This window comes from Monodelphis domestica, chromosome 1 (assembly GCF_027887165.1).
Source record: "Monodelphis domestica isolate mMonDom1 chromosome 1, mMonDom1.pri, whole genome shotgun sequence".
In the NCBI taxonomy this organism is placed as follows: domain Eukaryota; kingdom Metazoa; phylum Chordata; class Mammalia; order Didelphimorphia; family Didelphidae; genus Monodelphis; species Monodelphis domestica.
This window is the reverse complement of record NC_077227.1, coordinates 469,726,987-469,741,212: the sequence shown is the minus strand read 5'-3', so window position 1 is coordinate 469,741,212 and position 14,226 is coordinate 469,726,987. Positions and strand designations below refer to the sequence as shown.

The 14,226-nt window shown below is 42.7% G+C and overlaps 1 protein-coding gene across 4 annotated transcripts in view; it reads right to left on the bottom strand.

Moving 5' to 3' along the window:
* RXRA (retinoid X receptor alpha) overlaps positions 1 to 14,226 on the bottom strand; it is a 467,242-nt gene that overhangs the window by 92,735 nt on the left and 360,281 nt on the right. For all 4 annotated transcript variants that reach the window (XM_056812676.1, XM_007475259.3, XM_056812679.1 and 1 more), the window contains exon 2: positions 3,297 to 3,562. In XM_056812676.1, the coding sequence (XP_056668654.1) occupies positions 3,297 to 3,562 (266 nt within the window). The remainder of the gene's footprint in view (positions 1 to 3,296; positions 3,563 to 14,226) is intronic.

The following is a 14,226-nucleotide window of genomic DNA, read 5'->3' as shown; positions in this document are numbered from 1 at the left end:
ACCTCTCCCTCCCTGCCACCCGCTGCTGAGGGGCAGCAGTGAGGAAGAGAAGAGGGGAAAGAGGGTAGGAAAATAAGGCTGACCGCCATCTGGCAGCAGGACAGTGGGAGCCAGGCCCAGTCTTTGCTTGCTGTGAAGCCAAGGACCCCAGCCAGGGAGGAGCCTGTTGATAAAGGGCCGGCCCTTCAAAGCCAGCCAGCAAGGGTATTTTCTTCTGAGCAGGCGGGGCAGGAGAAGATGAATCAGCGTATTGCCCGACAGCTGCTGACCTCTCCATAGGATTTCTGTTTCCCACCCCCCAGAGCTCAGGTTGGGCTGAAAGAGGGGAAAGCGTGTGGGGTGTGGATGAACCTAGCCTAATTCAACTCCTAAAGTCTATTTCTGGGTGGAATGTGGGGTAGTAGAAAGACTGTGGGATCAAGATTCAAATCCTGACTCTCCTAGGAGCATTCATTAATTTCCCATGATGGATCGGGCATTCTGCTATTGGTGTGACCCTGGGCAAGTCATTCACTTCTCCTATCTTCAATTTCATAACCATAAAATTAGAAGCTCAGACTAGATGATCTCCAAGGAACTTGAGAGTTTGGAAGTTCTGAATCAAGATCTTAATCATTCTATCCTTTTGATAATCTGATGAAACCTGTATATTTAAATCATCCATAAAATACTCTGGACTACAAAAGAAACATGATGTCCCCAAAATCTTGGTGCCCTTTTAAGGTATTAAACCCCTGCACAGAGACACCAAGAAATATCTCCAATTCTACTCATTCTAGTTATTTTTCTAGTATTGAAGCCCTTGCACAGAAATACCATGCAATATCTTCAATTCTACTCATTCTAGTTATTTTCTAAACAATTAAAGCTCAAAGCTTAGGTTGCTCACTGGTTAGGGCACCAGGCTTGGAGTCGGGAAGACTCCCCTTTCTGAGTTCAGATCTGGCCTCAGACACTTTCTAGCTGTATGATCCTGGGAAAGTCACTTAATACTGTGGGCCTCAGTTTCTTCATCTGTCAAATGAGCTGGAGAAGGAAATGGCAAACCACTCTAGGATCTCTGCTGTGAACACCCCAAATGGAGTTTCAAAGACTCAGACAGGACTAAAAAATAACTAAACAACAAATAAAGCTTAAAGTTGCACTGAAGACTTTGAGATATCGTGCCCTGAAATGGAAACACCAAAATATTTATATAAAACACATGTGTGCCCATGCACAAACATAGGTTCCCAGATCTCAAATTAAGAACCCCTGCTCACAATCCTATGATCCTAATTTTCTAGGAGTGGACAGCAAAGTCTTGGAGGAAATCAGTCAGCATCTTAGGCTGGGAAAGGTACGTGAAGAATGGTCCCTAGAGGACTGACTCCCTAGAGAAGAGCTTCTTCCTGTTTGGATGTGGGAGTTCTTTTATGGGATTACAGGACCTTTGAGGTAGGAAGGACCTGAGAAATCTTCTAATCCACTCCTTCAGAGGTAGAAATGCTAAGGCAGAAGGAATGGAAGTGGCCTTCCTAAGACCACCCTGTCCAACAGTGGGAAAGCTGGAAATAACATGGAGGACTCATTCCATGGGACCATCGTTCCTAGTTTGAAATCTGCTTATACTTCCAGCCTTAGTTGCAATGAATTTCAACAGAACACTGCCTAAAGTGAAAAGGACTTCCAGCTCCTTTGAAGAGTGTCTAGTTATAGGTGTTGGGCAGCTAAGTGATGCAGTCAGGAAAACTCTTCTTTCTGAGTTCATATCTGGCCTTGGACACTTTCTAGCTACATGACCCTGGACAGGTCATTTCACCCTGTTTGCCTCATCTGTAAAATGAGCTGGAAAAGGAAATGGCAAACCATTGCACTATCTCTGCCAAGAAAACCCCAAATGGGATCACTCACAATGAGTTGGACACGACTGCAAACAACTGACCAACGACAAGCTCTAGTTTGGATTCCCTAAAACAAGGATGTTACCTGCGTTTTCCTAACTGTTCTGCATCCCTCTCTGTCTCTAATTATACAAAGAATTCTCCAAGGAAAGGTTTACCCATCTCCTATTAGTGCTGAGGGAAGCACTGGGGAAAAGGGCAGGTGGCGGGAGAGGCCCAAAGATGACAGAAAACTAAGCCCTTCTGCCTATTAGGAAACACTCTGCCAGATGTTTGCCAAATCCTGATTAGTGTATCAGCCTGAAATGAGCTACAAATCATCATTATTCCTTAGTAATTGCTGAGTAAAGAAATGAGTCTAGGAACACATCCCCTCTGCTTCCCCTGGAGCTACACTCTGAGACTTCTGCAATCACCCACAGGAAGGGAAAGTGGACAAGAAAATACAGTCACAGTACAGTGGGAAGAGGGACAAAACAGGAAGATCTCCCCTGGGCCTCCCCTGGGCCCCCTCACACCTATTGCCTCTGGGAGCTGGGGCAAGTCATCTAATGTCTGTAGACCCCATTTTCATGACTTGTAAAATGAACCATTTGGGTTTGTCCGTCATTAAGGTCCCTTCTCCATGCCATGAGACAGTAGCTCCTTGAGGACAAGGTCTGGCTTCATGGAATCGGCTTCAGACAGATCCTGGTCCAACTTCCCCTATAGGCAACAGCCTGGTAACTAATCCCATCTAAAGGAGACAGTGCATCACAATGATAGGAGGGATGGAGGGATGCCAGGTGCTGTGGTGAGAGCATGGGGCTCATGAGGTTGGACTTGGAGCCTGGATCTCCATGTGGGCCATTTAGCTTGCCTCTACTTCTCAGACACAGATTAAGCCCAAATCCTGGCCATGGAATGACCCCCTCATCCTGGCCCTGACCTGGCCATTTATTGATGAATCCTAACTCAATGTAAAGACTAGCCTCTGCCCACAGAGGCATGTCACAAAAAGCATAAGAAACAGGATTGGTTTGGTGTAGCCCACTACAGGACAGCCTACCCAGTGCCAAAGAGCATCATCTCTGGATGCAGAAAAGCATTGTCAGCATCCTTATTATCACGATCCTCAAGCCTAGATTCACTAGTTAGAAAGCTTCACTAAATGATCACCCCAGTGCAAATATCAATAATATGGAAATAGGTCTTGATCAGTGACACATGTAAAACCAGTGGAATTTTGCGTCTCTGTGGGACAGGGGAGCGGGAGGGGAGGGAAAGAACATAAATCTTGTAACCATGGAAAAATATTCTAAATTAAGTAATTAAATAAAATTCTCCAAACTAAATTAAAAAAGAAAAGAAAAGAAAGAAAGCTGCAATGCCCCAAAACCAACCCAAGGCAGTCACCCTCCCTTGGGTACTCACCTGGGGACTGCCCGTCCCAAACCCAAGGGTGGGAGTCGTGGGGACAGACATTGAGTGAGGCCCCATGGGGGAGCTGATGACAGAGAAAGGAGGGCCCATGCCATTAATGGGGGAACTGAGGGTGCTGATGGGTGAGTGCAGCTGACCAGAGGAGCCAAGCGATGAGCCGAGGCCTGGGCCAATGGACGGGTGCAGGGAAGGTGCCGCCATGGACCCTCTGCCAGTGGGGGAATTCAGGGACGTGGAATTGACCTGGGTGGAAAAATCTGCAAGACAGAAACAAGGGAAAAGCAATGGTTAAAGGAGAGTCCTTCATTTGTAAAGCTTCTTCTACAGATTTCTCATAGGAAAGGACCCCCCATTCCCTCTGGCTCTCCTATATTGTGGCAAATGATCCCCAAGGTTGGTGCCAGCAACCAGTCATGGCTCCCTGCTATTAAAGTCCCAACAGGACTGGAGAGTTCATAACACTGTAAATTCCTGTCCTCACTACACCCCAAGCCCAGCACACCCTGGTCTCTGAACCCTGAAGTAGTCTGTTGTTTTGCTTTTCCATAGGGTTCCCTACTTTGAGTTTTCAGCCAAGAACTTTGGGAAAAGAACCTCTGTTATCTGTCATCTAATGTGCTCTTAAGATGCCCATCTGGGTTCCTCACCCAGACAGGCCAGAGTTATAATCATGGAAGCATCCAGTCTCTCCTGATTCTAAGATGTCAAAGGGCTTAAAGAAATCTGTTCTTCCTCATCAGTTTCCCTCCCTCAGAGTCACAAGAGCTAATATTCCTTTTTTCCTCCATTTCCCCTGGAGGAAAATTTAAAGGTCAAGGAAGGTTCTAAGGCTCATTCCAGGTCATAGAGAAATGCAGCTGGGAGCAAAGAAGAGGCAGTTCTGTTCTATTAGGGGCTGATCAAAGGCTGTCTGGTGGATCTTTGGGGGGGGGGGGTTAAGGGAGGGAAGAAAGAAACCCACAATGCATGATATTTGTGAGGTATGTGTGCATTTTCAAATCACAGTATGTCACCTCTCACCAGAGAAAACCAGCTGTGAATGGGAAGAGGGAGTGAGGAGGGAGTACATATTAAACCTAATAATCAGTCCATGAGAGAATCTGTGGCCAGTGGGGCAAGTGGGCGTTTCTAGATGCTGGATTGAAGTGGGACATATTTGATGTACAGGCAAGTCTGCGTTCTGGGTGCAGAGTCCTGTTTTCAGATGTGGTGTGCAGGGGTAAGCAACATGTGTGTGGGAGTCATGCTAAAATGTCAAGAGGGGAATACCGTGTTTGTGCACGAGCAGAGTGCATGGGGGTACGGCAGAGCAAGGAGGCTCAGGTGTGGGAGTCTGACCTCCCACTTGTTCAGTGCCTTTCATCTGGAGGATTTCAAAGCATTCAGCAAACACTAATTATGTTCCCCCACCCCTATGACTTGAGTAGAGAGTAACCTCACCAGGATGCAGGCACACAAGAGGGTAAACAAGTTGCCCACACCCGGTTAGAAATTTATCATTTAGAAATCTATCGTGACCGTGAACAACCTAATGGCATACTAGACAGGATCCCTTCGACAGCTCCAGCCTCTCCAAAACAAAAAATTATGCACCGGAAAAAGATAAAGCAACTTCAGCGATCTCCATGGTCTAAGATACACACAGAAACCCAAAGCCCCCAAATCCATGAATTGGTGCTCACTGGCCTTGAACTCACTTATCCACGTCCTGTGCTTTCAGCAGGGAGGTTGTACAAAGACCTGACACGGGTTTACAAAAAAGGACATCCCCAAACCTCAGTCCCTTCCCCCTCCTCCCAGTGCCCTGGAGATCCCTTTCCAGCTTGTGGACATTAGGTCACAATTCCGTAATTTTGAGCTGCTAGCGCCATGGTAGACAGCCCTGTGGCACCGCGGGGCAAAACTCCAAATTGTCCAGGCCAGGGCAGACAACCCCAAAACATCAGCCTGCAGCTCTCTGAACTGTCTGTGCCAGGCCAGAGAATTGGAGGGGGAATAGGAAATCATGTTGGTTTGTCTGTGGGGGAATGGGAGACCCTGTGCAATACTTCACCAAGGCCGAGAGAAAGAACACAGCGTCCAGTTTGAGCCAGCTTTGACCACACAAAAGCCACTTGGGCAGAGACCTCAGCTGCTGAACTATCCCAGTGTGGGAGAAGGCTGAGACACTGCGATGTGGCACCCAAGAAAACTACCATAAGAAGGGACAATGAGAAAATGAATAGGGGAAAATGAGAAGAAGGGAAATGATTGAATTTACCAAAGAGGTCAAGAAGAAAACCCAAAGACTTTGAACATAAGCAAATAAATCAATAGTGAAAATATTAACAACAGAAGGAAATATGGCCTCCAGATCCAAGATAAAAGAAGGAAAGAAAGATGAATTAATAATTGAAGTCCCAAAGAGAAAGAGGTAGCAAAAGATAAAAGATTGGGTGAAGAGAACAGAGTCATTGGGAACAGGACCACCTTTATTTAAAAAAAAAAAAAGATTAAAGATAAAGTAACTGAAGGAACATAATACTATGTCTACAGCAGAAGAGGACAAGAATTATTAACTTGGAAAAAAACAATATTAGAGATAGATGGAGGAAAATATAAACTCAATTCTTATAACTTTAAATATGAATGGATTAAACAATCCAATAAAACAAAATAATTACCGATTGGATAACAAAACTCTATAATCTATTGTTTCTAAGAAACACATTTAAAAAATAAAAACAACACAAAATAAATCTGAGGAGATGGAATATTTACCATACATTAAGAAAATCCAAAAAGGAAGGTGTTGCTATCATACTATCTGACAAAGCAAAAACAAATCAAAAGATAAAGACAGATAAGGAAGCCATATTGTGCTGAAAGGAACTATAGACAACAAATCAATGTAGTAATAAACTAGAAGCCCTAACTGTGCCTTAGCATCCAAATTCACAAAGGAAACATTAACTGAATTACAAGAAGACATAGATAGTAACCAAATAGTGACAGCAGATTTCAATATCCCTCTCTCGGTTTTGGATAAACCTAACAGAACAATGAACAAAAGAGAAACTATGAGTTAAAAGATGATTGATGTCTTCTAAATGGGACAGCAAAAGAATATATGTAAATCTTTTACCAAAAGCGTCCATGTACAAAGGGACAGAGATGTTGCGAATGTAGAAATAGTTCATTTTTCCTTTATAAACCATAAGGCAATAAATGTAGTCATTAGTTCAAGGATAGACCCAAATGGAGACAAAAATTAAATCCTAAATAATGAATAGGCCAAAGAACAAATCATAGAAACAATAACTACATGAAAGAAAATCATAATAATGAATCAATATACTAAAATCTCTGGGTTCAAACTAAAGCCGTCTTCAAGGCAACAACTGTAGTTTTACAAAAACATATTAACACATTTTTGAAAAGAGAAGGGATTAATGAACTAAAATATTTTAAAATGCACTTTTAAAACTGAATTTAAAATGCATTTTTTAAAATTAGAACACCAACAAATAAACCTTTTTAAAAAGCACAAAAGAGAAAGTAGTAAAATATTAGAAGGAAAATAGATACTTTGGGGGAGCATGATAGAAATTATAAATAAAATTAAAAAGTGGTTCTTTGGTTCAAAATTAGGAAAGCAATCAAAATAATTAATCCTTTAAAAAAATTTTTTTAATCCACATGGCCATCTCGATTGATGCAGAAGAAGCTTTTGAGGAAGTACAACGCTCTTATGCTAAAAGTTCCATAAAGTATAGGCATAGAAAGACCTTCATTTTATTTCATAAAAAGCATCTATCTAAAACCAAAAGCAAGCATCATAGGCAATGAGGATATACTAGAACCTTTTCCAAAAACTACAAGAGTAAAGTAAGGATGGCCAGTCTCCCTGATATAATTTCACATAGTTCTAGAAATATTATCAAAAGCAAAAGAGCAGTAATTTAAATTATCTGGTATTGGTTAAAAAAAGAGAGCTTGATCAAAGGAACAGACAAGCCAGGAGAGAATCAGAAACAATTAAACTGTCAATAAGCCAGTATCTGATAGGATAGAAAACAAGTTACCCAGGGAAAAACTATTTATTTAATTTTTTTTTAACTTCTGGGAAAACTGGAAAACATTCTGGCAGAAATTAGACCTAGACCAATACCTTATACCATATACTACAATGGATTCCAAAGGAGTATGTGACTGTATTATTAAAGATTATACTATTAAAAATCAGAAAACAAAAAAGGCATATACCTCTCATATTTATGGGTAGGAGATATATTCTTAACCTAACAAGAGATAGAGGTAATTCCAAAAGATAAAATAGATAACTTCAATTACTCGGAACTGAAAAGCTTGTCAAGAAAATTAATGCACCTAGATATGTAACAAAATTGTAATGGCCAAACAGGACTCGAATGAAGAGATATGAGAGGACACCTCCAATTCACCCCTTAGTGGAGGAAGGAGGTCCACAGAGGTTTCACACTAGACAGATTTTTAGACTCTCTCTGCCTTCCTTCATTAGTAGAGTTGATTTCCCCCCCCCCCACTATTTGTTAAATGAGATAGCTCTCTAGAAGGGGGGAGATGGAGGATATTTGGGATAATTATGATGATGCAAGAAACAAGATATCAAAAAATATATATTTTTAAAGAAATAAATCATGAAAATTAACATGTAAAAAGAAAGTCAGGTCCCTAAAAATGTTAGCTGTCCAACAAAGACAGGGGATGTCCATTATACAACTCTTATCCAGAGGCTGATGGTCAAGTTTTATCCATCATTTAGACCTCGTCTTCTTCCCTGATTCCTCCACCATCCTGTCTTCTGATCACTTTCTCACTACTCCAATTTCCCAAACTCCCAAAGAAGTAGGGATGGGTGGGTCAGTGCTAGGCAGGGAAAGAGGCAAATAGAGACCTGAGATTTCACTATGTCCTTTGACAATTTGTGAGTGGCTCAGAAGTGACTCAATCTTGGCTAAAACAAGGTCGTTTGATTATGAGCAGTGTTCACAAGTCCTCTCTACATCCCCTCACTTCTATTTTCTCTCCCAAGTCACTACTGCAAAACAGGAGTTCAGTTACTATGACCAAAAGGCACAAATAATTATGCCATATTCTAAATAAATTTCAATCAATCAAAGTAAATTATCATAATTGGTAAAGAAGGAAATGAGTCCATTTCATGAAAATTGAATTTCAAGAAAACTTTACATTTATGTGGCTTTATGGTTTATGTGACAGATGAAGACACCTACTGATGAGGCACAAGCTCTAGAAGTCAGGAGTGTGGAGACAGGAAATCTCCCAGAATAGGGGAAATCCTTATATTAAGGAAGTAGGACTGGAATTACAAAAGGCTAACAGGAGAAGAAAGAAATGGCCAAGTGTGGCAAAGATTTGTACTACAATTGCCAACCATAGCCAGCTGGTGCAATATGATATTTAATATGCCATAAGTCTGGCTACCATCTTGCTACCATCTTAACTCTTCCCTCATCATTTTTTCATTATAGTTAAAAGATTTTTTTCCATAAAGTTGTCTGTCTGATTTTACAATTCAAAATGATAAAAAATATCACAGATTGCAATCCACAAACTAACTTTACATACAAAATTATCAAAAGACACAAAAGGAGTAATGGGAGGGAGGGAATACTTCATATATGTATATGTGTTATATATATATACATGTACGTGTATGTGTACATTATGTTGGGGAGGACTTCAGGACATGGTAATACTTGGCTATCTATATTTTGGAAATCCATCCAGTGAGATTTCTATTCTTAGTGAAGATCACTCAATTGGGGCTGGATCTATAAATAGGACTGAACCCTGTTTCTTCCTCCTATTCTTTGGGGAAGTTATCTCAATTTCCTCTTCTATAAAACAAGATCACCATCTAGACACGGCAATACTTGGCTATCTATATTTTGGGGATCCATCCAGTGAGATTTCTATTCTTAGTGAAGATCACTCAATTGGGGCTGGATCTATAAAAAGGACTGAACCCTGTTTCTTCCTCCTATTTCTTTGGGGAAGTTATCTCAATTTCCTCTTCTATAAAACAAGATCACCATCTAGACACGGCAATACTTGGCTATCTATATTTTGGGGATCCATCCAGTGAGATTTCTATTCTTAGTGAAGATCACTCAATTGGGGCTGGATCTATAAATAGGACTGAACCCTGTTTCTTCCTCCTATTCTTTGGGGAAGTTATCTCAATTTCCTCTTCTATAAAACAAGATCACCATCTAGACACGGCAATACTTGGCTATCTATATTTTGGGGATCCATCCAGTGAGATTTCTATTCTTAGTGAAGATCACTCAATTGGGGCTGGATCTATAAATAGGACTGAACCCTGTTTCTTCCTCCTATTTCTTTGGGGAAGTTATCTCAATTTCCTCTTCTATTTAAACAAGATCACTCATCTAAGCAATCTCTACAATTCTTCCAGTTCTACCACTCTGATTCTGGGCCTGCCCAGCCATGGGTCATAAGACAAAAGGGTCAGTGAAGTGAAGTGGACGTCCTGAGTTCAGTGAATGGATCCATTCGCAATTCACCATCCGCATTCTTGGTCTCTTCCACTGTAGCACTGGGAACGGAACTGGGCCTGGACTCACACCTCTGGGAGTTGGCTGAGAACAGCTCTCCAAAGGGAAGAAGTCCCTCCTCTCTCCTCCTCCCCATTCTCCACCTCTTCTTCCTCTTCCCTGAGGGAGCTGATTGGGGAGATATAAATAGATTCTGAAACAGGGAAGAGAGGATGGGGACTCACTGCTGGCACTGCTTCCCGATCCCATCCCCACTACCTTTAAGGCAGCCTCTAAGGGCCCTTTCAACAGCAGTAACAACAGCTGCTTCATTATACACTCAAGAGGGCTTTCAGCTGCTTGCTCCAGGTCGGCCTGGCCAAACTCTTGAGGGGGTGTTATTTTCTGTAGGGGCTGCGGGAGGAAGAAGTGCAGAGAGGAAAGAAGTTTTCTAAGTAATAAAATGCCAGCTAGTAAATGTGTACCTCAGCGGGGGGAAGAACTGAATCATTCCCTTCTGCGCTTTATTTTCAGGACTGATTGGGCACAGAGCTCAGGCTCCTTTCTGGGTTGGTCTGTTGGGTGCCTGGCCACCCCCATCCCCAATCAGCAAGAAGGGGAGGTGAGGGTGGGGTAAGAGCCCAGCACATCAGCCAGTCCGGAAGGAAGAAGCTAGCCCAGCTCCCCACGGCCCCAGCATCCCAAGCTGGGGGAGGTGGACCAGGGTTGACAGGGAAGCCACTTCCTAAGGTGGTCTTCTTCGTCTCCAAGCAATTCCCTAAACCGGCACAGGTCACAACTACAGATTTAGCTCCAGTTTCCAAAAGGCCCCTAAAGAGGTGCATCTATAAGGAAAGCCCCCTCTCTCCAGAATAAGTGAATGCAGGCGACCATCAAGGAGTATCTTTCCTAGAGCCTGTCAAGCCACAGGGCAGGGTGGGGTGAGGGTTTAAGCCTTAACTGTCCCCCAAATCCCTGGCTCCTGCAGGTCCCTTCTGCCAGCTCCCACTCCCAGGAAGCTTTGAGTCAGGGCGGCTCCATCTCTGGTCAGACATGCACTAGGCAGACACTGGAGGGAAAGGGAACAAGATGCAAACCACAGACTCCTCAATTAGGGGGATTAGAGAGCCCCAAATGCTCCTCAACAAAGATCACCTTGGCTATCCTCACCAGATCTTGCCAAAGTTCTGGTACCTCCAACCCGGCCCTGGCATCTCCCCTCCACCCCCTTGGCCCCAACGCCCACTAAGCTCATCCTGTTTACACACAACTTCCATAACAGACACGTTCTGAAGAGCTACAAGGCGACAGTCTGGCAGATTATTCTAGAGCAAGTCTGGAGAGAGGTACTTTCTGGCAAGGAAAAGAACTGGGGTGGGGAAGAGGAAGGAAGTCCTCCAATTAAAAGGAAAAACCTCAGTGTGCTTCCTCCACGTGCTTGCTGGCTGTGGTTTTTTAAGGTGGTTTATCAGTTCCCACCCCTTGGGTAAAGTTATGCAGTGTAAGGGGGCTACTTTAATATATATATATATGTGTAAATATACATATGCATGCACATACACACATAACATATTCATATAGGCACATACACATATATTCACACACATTTCTAATAGACACATTTATACTTATCATAATAATATTTTGGATTCTCAAAGACTCTCTGATGAGCAGATCCCCAAATGCCTCTTCTAAGAAAAACTCTGTCCTTTGATTCTGATCTAGGGTCTGTTACAAGGCCCAGGAATTAGAGGGCAGAAGATACAGCCAGATCCTGGCGCCTTTCATTTCTTGGGTAGAAGAGGAGAACAAGCAGGATCTTGGCTCCTTTACACTGTCCAATTCCTCTAAGCTGTGGCTATTTCCCTTGGCCACTTCCCATCCTTCACAGAATTTACAGCTGGAAGGGACGTCAAGCTATCATCTTGTCCAACCCATACCTGAAAAGACTATAGAGTGCAGCAAGCATCATGAGGCAGTTTTAAGCCACTAAAGCTATAAAAAGCACATAAAACTTCTGGAACACCCTGTTCATTGGGCAAGTGGTTACCCAGTGTCTGCTTGAAGGCCTTCAGTGAAGGAGAATCCACCAGGACCTATGGAAGCCCATTCCCATTTTGGGATAACTCTAATTCTTAGTTTTTCCTGACATTAAACTTGAATTTTTTCTTTTGGGGCCAAGCAATAAATCTAATGCTTTTTTCATGATAGCCCTTAAAAAATCTTGGAAGATCATTATTATGTTCTCCCTGAGTCTTTTTCTGTCCAAGCTAAATGCTCCAGTTCCTTCTACCAATATTCATACAACATGGATATAAAGCTTTTCACTAATCTTCCTCTCAACACACTCCAGCTCATCAATGTCATTCTTAAACTGTGATGCCCAGAACGGAACACAGATCTCCAGAAAGAGCCTGACCTGGGCAGACAGGAGAGGGACTAACACCTTCTTATTCCTGAAAGCTAAGCCTTCTCTCATTGTGGCTCCAAGTCTTCTGCCACTGAAGAATCTTACTGAGCTTTCATTATATTAGAACCTTCAGCAATTTTATTTCCAAAGAAACAAAACAAAGAAAAAAACCCTGCTATCTAATCATGACTCCTCCTCCCTCTACTTGTGATGCTGATTTTTTTAACCCAAGTTTAAGACTTTACGTTTATTCATACTGTATTATTAGATTAGCCCAGTTCTCTAGCCTTCAAAGATCTTTGGGGATTCTATGTCTATCATCCAGGATTTTAGCTACTCTTAGCCAGTTTTTTGTCTTTTTCGAGGTCAAGACCTGTCAGAGCATCTACTCATATGGCGGGGATTCTAAAGGTGAATGAGTTAACCTCAAGCTGGGGGTAATGATTATATAAATTTTTGCAAATTATATAAAAAGTTGCAGGCAGGATTCCATATTTCTTTCTCCCAAATATCTGACCTGATGCCAGAGATTCTACCACTCAAGCCAGTCATTCTGTTGGGTCATAAAAATCTTTCAGTCTTTTTTTTTTAATCCTCACCTTCCATCTTAGAATCAAAGCTGTGTACTCTTCTGAGTGGTAAGAACTAGGCAATGGGGATTAAGTGACTTGCCCAGGGTCACCCAGCCAGGAAGTATATGAGGCCAAATTTGAACCTAGGACCTCCCGTGTCTAGGCCTGGCTCTCAATCCACTGAGCCAACAAGCTGAAACCTTAAAATTTTTCAGTCTTTAAGAATCTTCGATTAAAATGCAAGCACAGCAGATAGAGAACAAGACCTGGAGACAAGAGGTTCTTGGTTCAAATGTGGCCTCAGACACTATCTAGCTGGTGTGACCCTGGGCAAGTCACCTGACCTCAACTTCCTTGCCCTTACTGCTCTCTTCTGCCTTGGAATTGATACTTCATATTGATCTTGGGAAGAAGATAAGGGTTTGTTGGTGTTTGTGTGTGTGTGTGTGTGTTTTTTAATGTAAGTAATACTAGCAAAGCATAGTTGATAACTGAAGAGACTGGGACAACAGTGACCCAAAAGAGATTTCCCTAAATAATTCTATCCCAACCTTTCCATAGATCTTGAAAGTTTCTGAGAAATCAGAACTATACAAATTGGTGGCAGACAGGCCAAGGGCATACATGGACTTCCCCAATGTCCTATCCTTTTGCTCAGCCCCCAATGCGAGGCTGTGTGGTTTCCTTCAACTCTCACCACACCCTGCCTGCATTAACCCTTTAAGCCTCATGACAGGAAATGAAGGGACAGTTTTATTGAGTTGGGACTAAAGCCAGGAAGGGGGAGCCCCCACCAACTCTCTTCCGGACCGTCCTGTCCCCCCCTCCCACGAATCTCATGGTGGTGAGGGGAAGATGTGAGGGCAGGAAATGCCAGGGCTGAGCTCCTATCTGCCTACCCTGGTGGGGAAGGCAGAGGTGGGGAAGAGCCATGGCCCTCCTGTGCTCTCACTACATGGCATGGGGAGGCTGCCACCTCTGTAACAACCACTGAACCACCTGATTTATCCAGGTCACATCATATTGTGGATTCTTGCATCAATGGCCTCCCACCCTACAACCAAACTAAGCCTAGTGGCCTAGTCAGGAGCAATATGTAATTCATCACCAAAAGTGCTAAGTATGAACCTAGTCCCTCTCTACCTCTATGTCCCATCACCTTTGGGTATGCCATATTCCATATTAGCCCTACCTGTCATAGGATATAAATTATTCCATTACAAGACTGTCTTAATTAACTGAATTCTGAAATCAAAGATGATCAGAATTAGAAAGAACCTTAGAAATAAACCAGTTCAACACTAATGCATTGTTGGTAGAGTTGTGAAACAATATAGGCACTCTGGAAGGCAATTTGGAACTATGCCAAAGGGCTATAAAACTGTGCTCACCCTTTG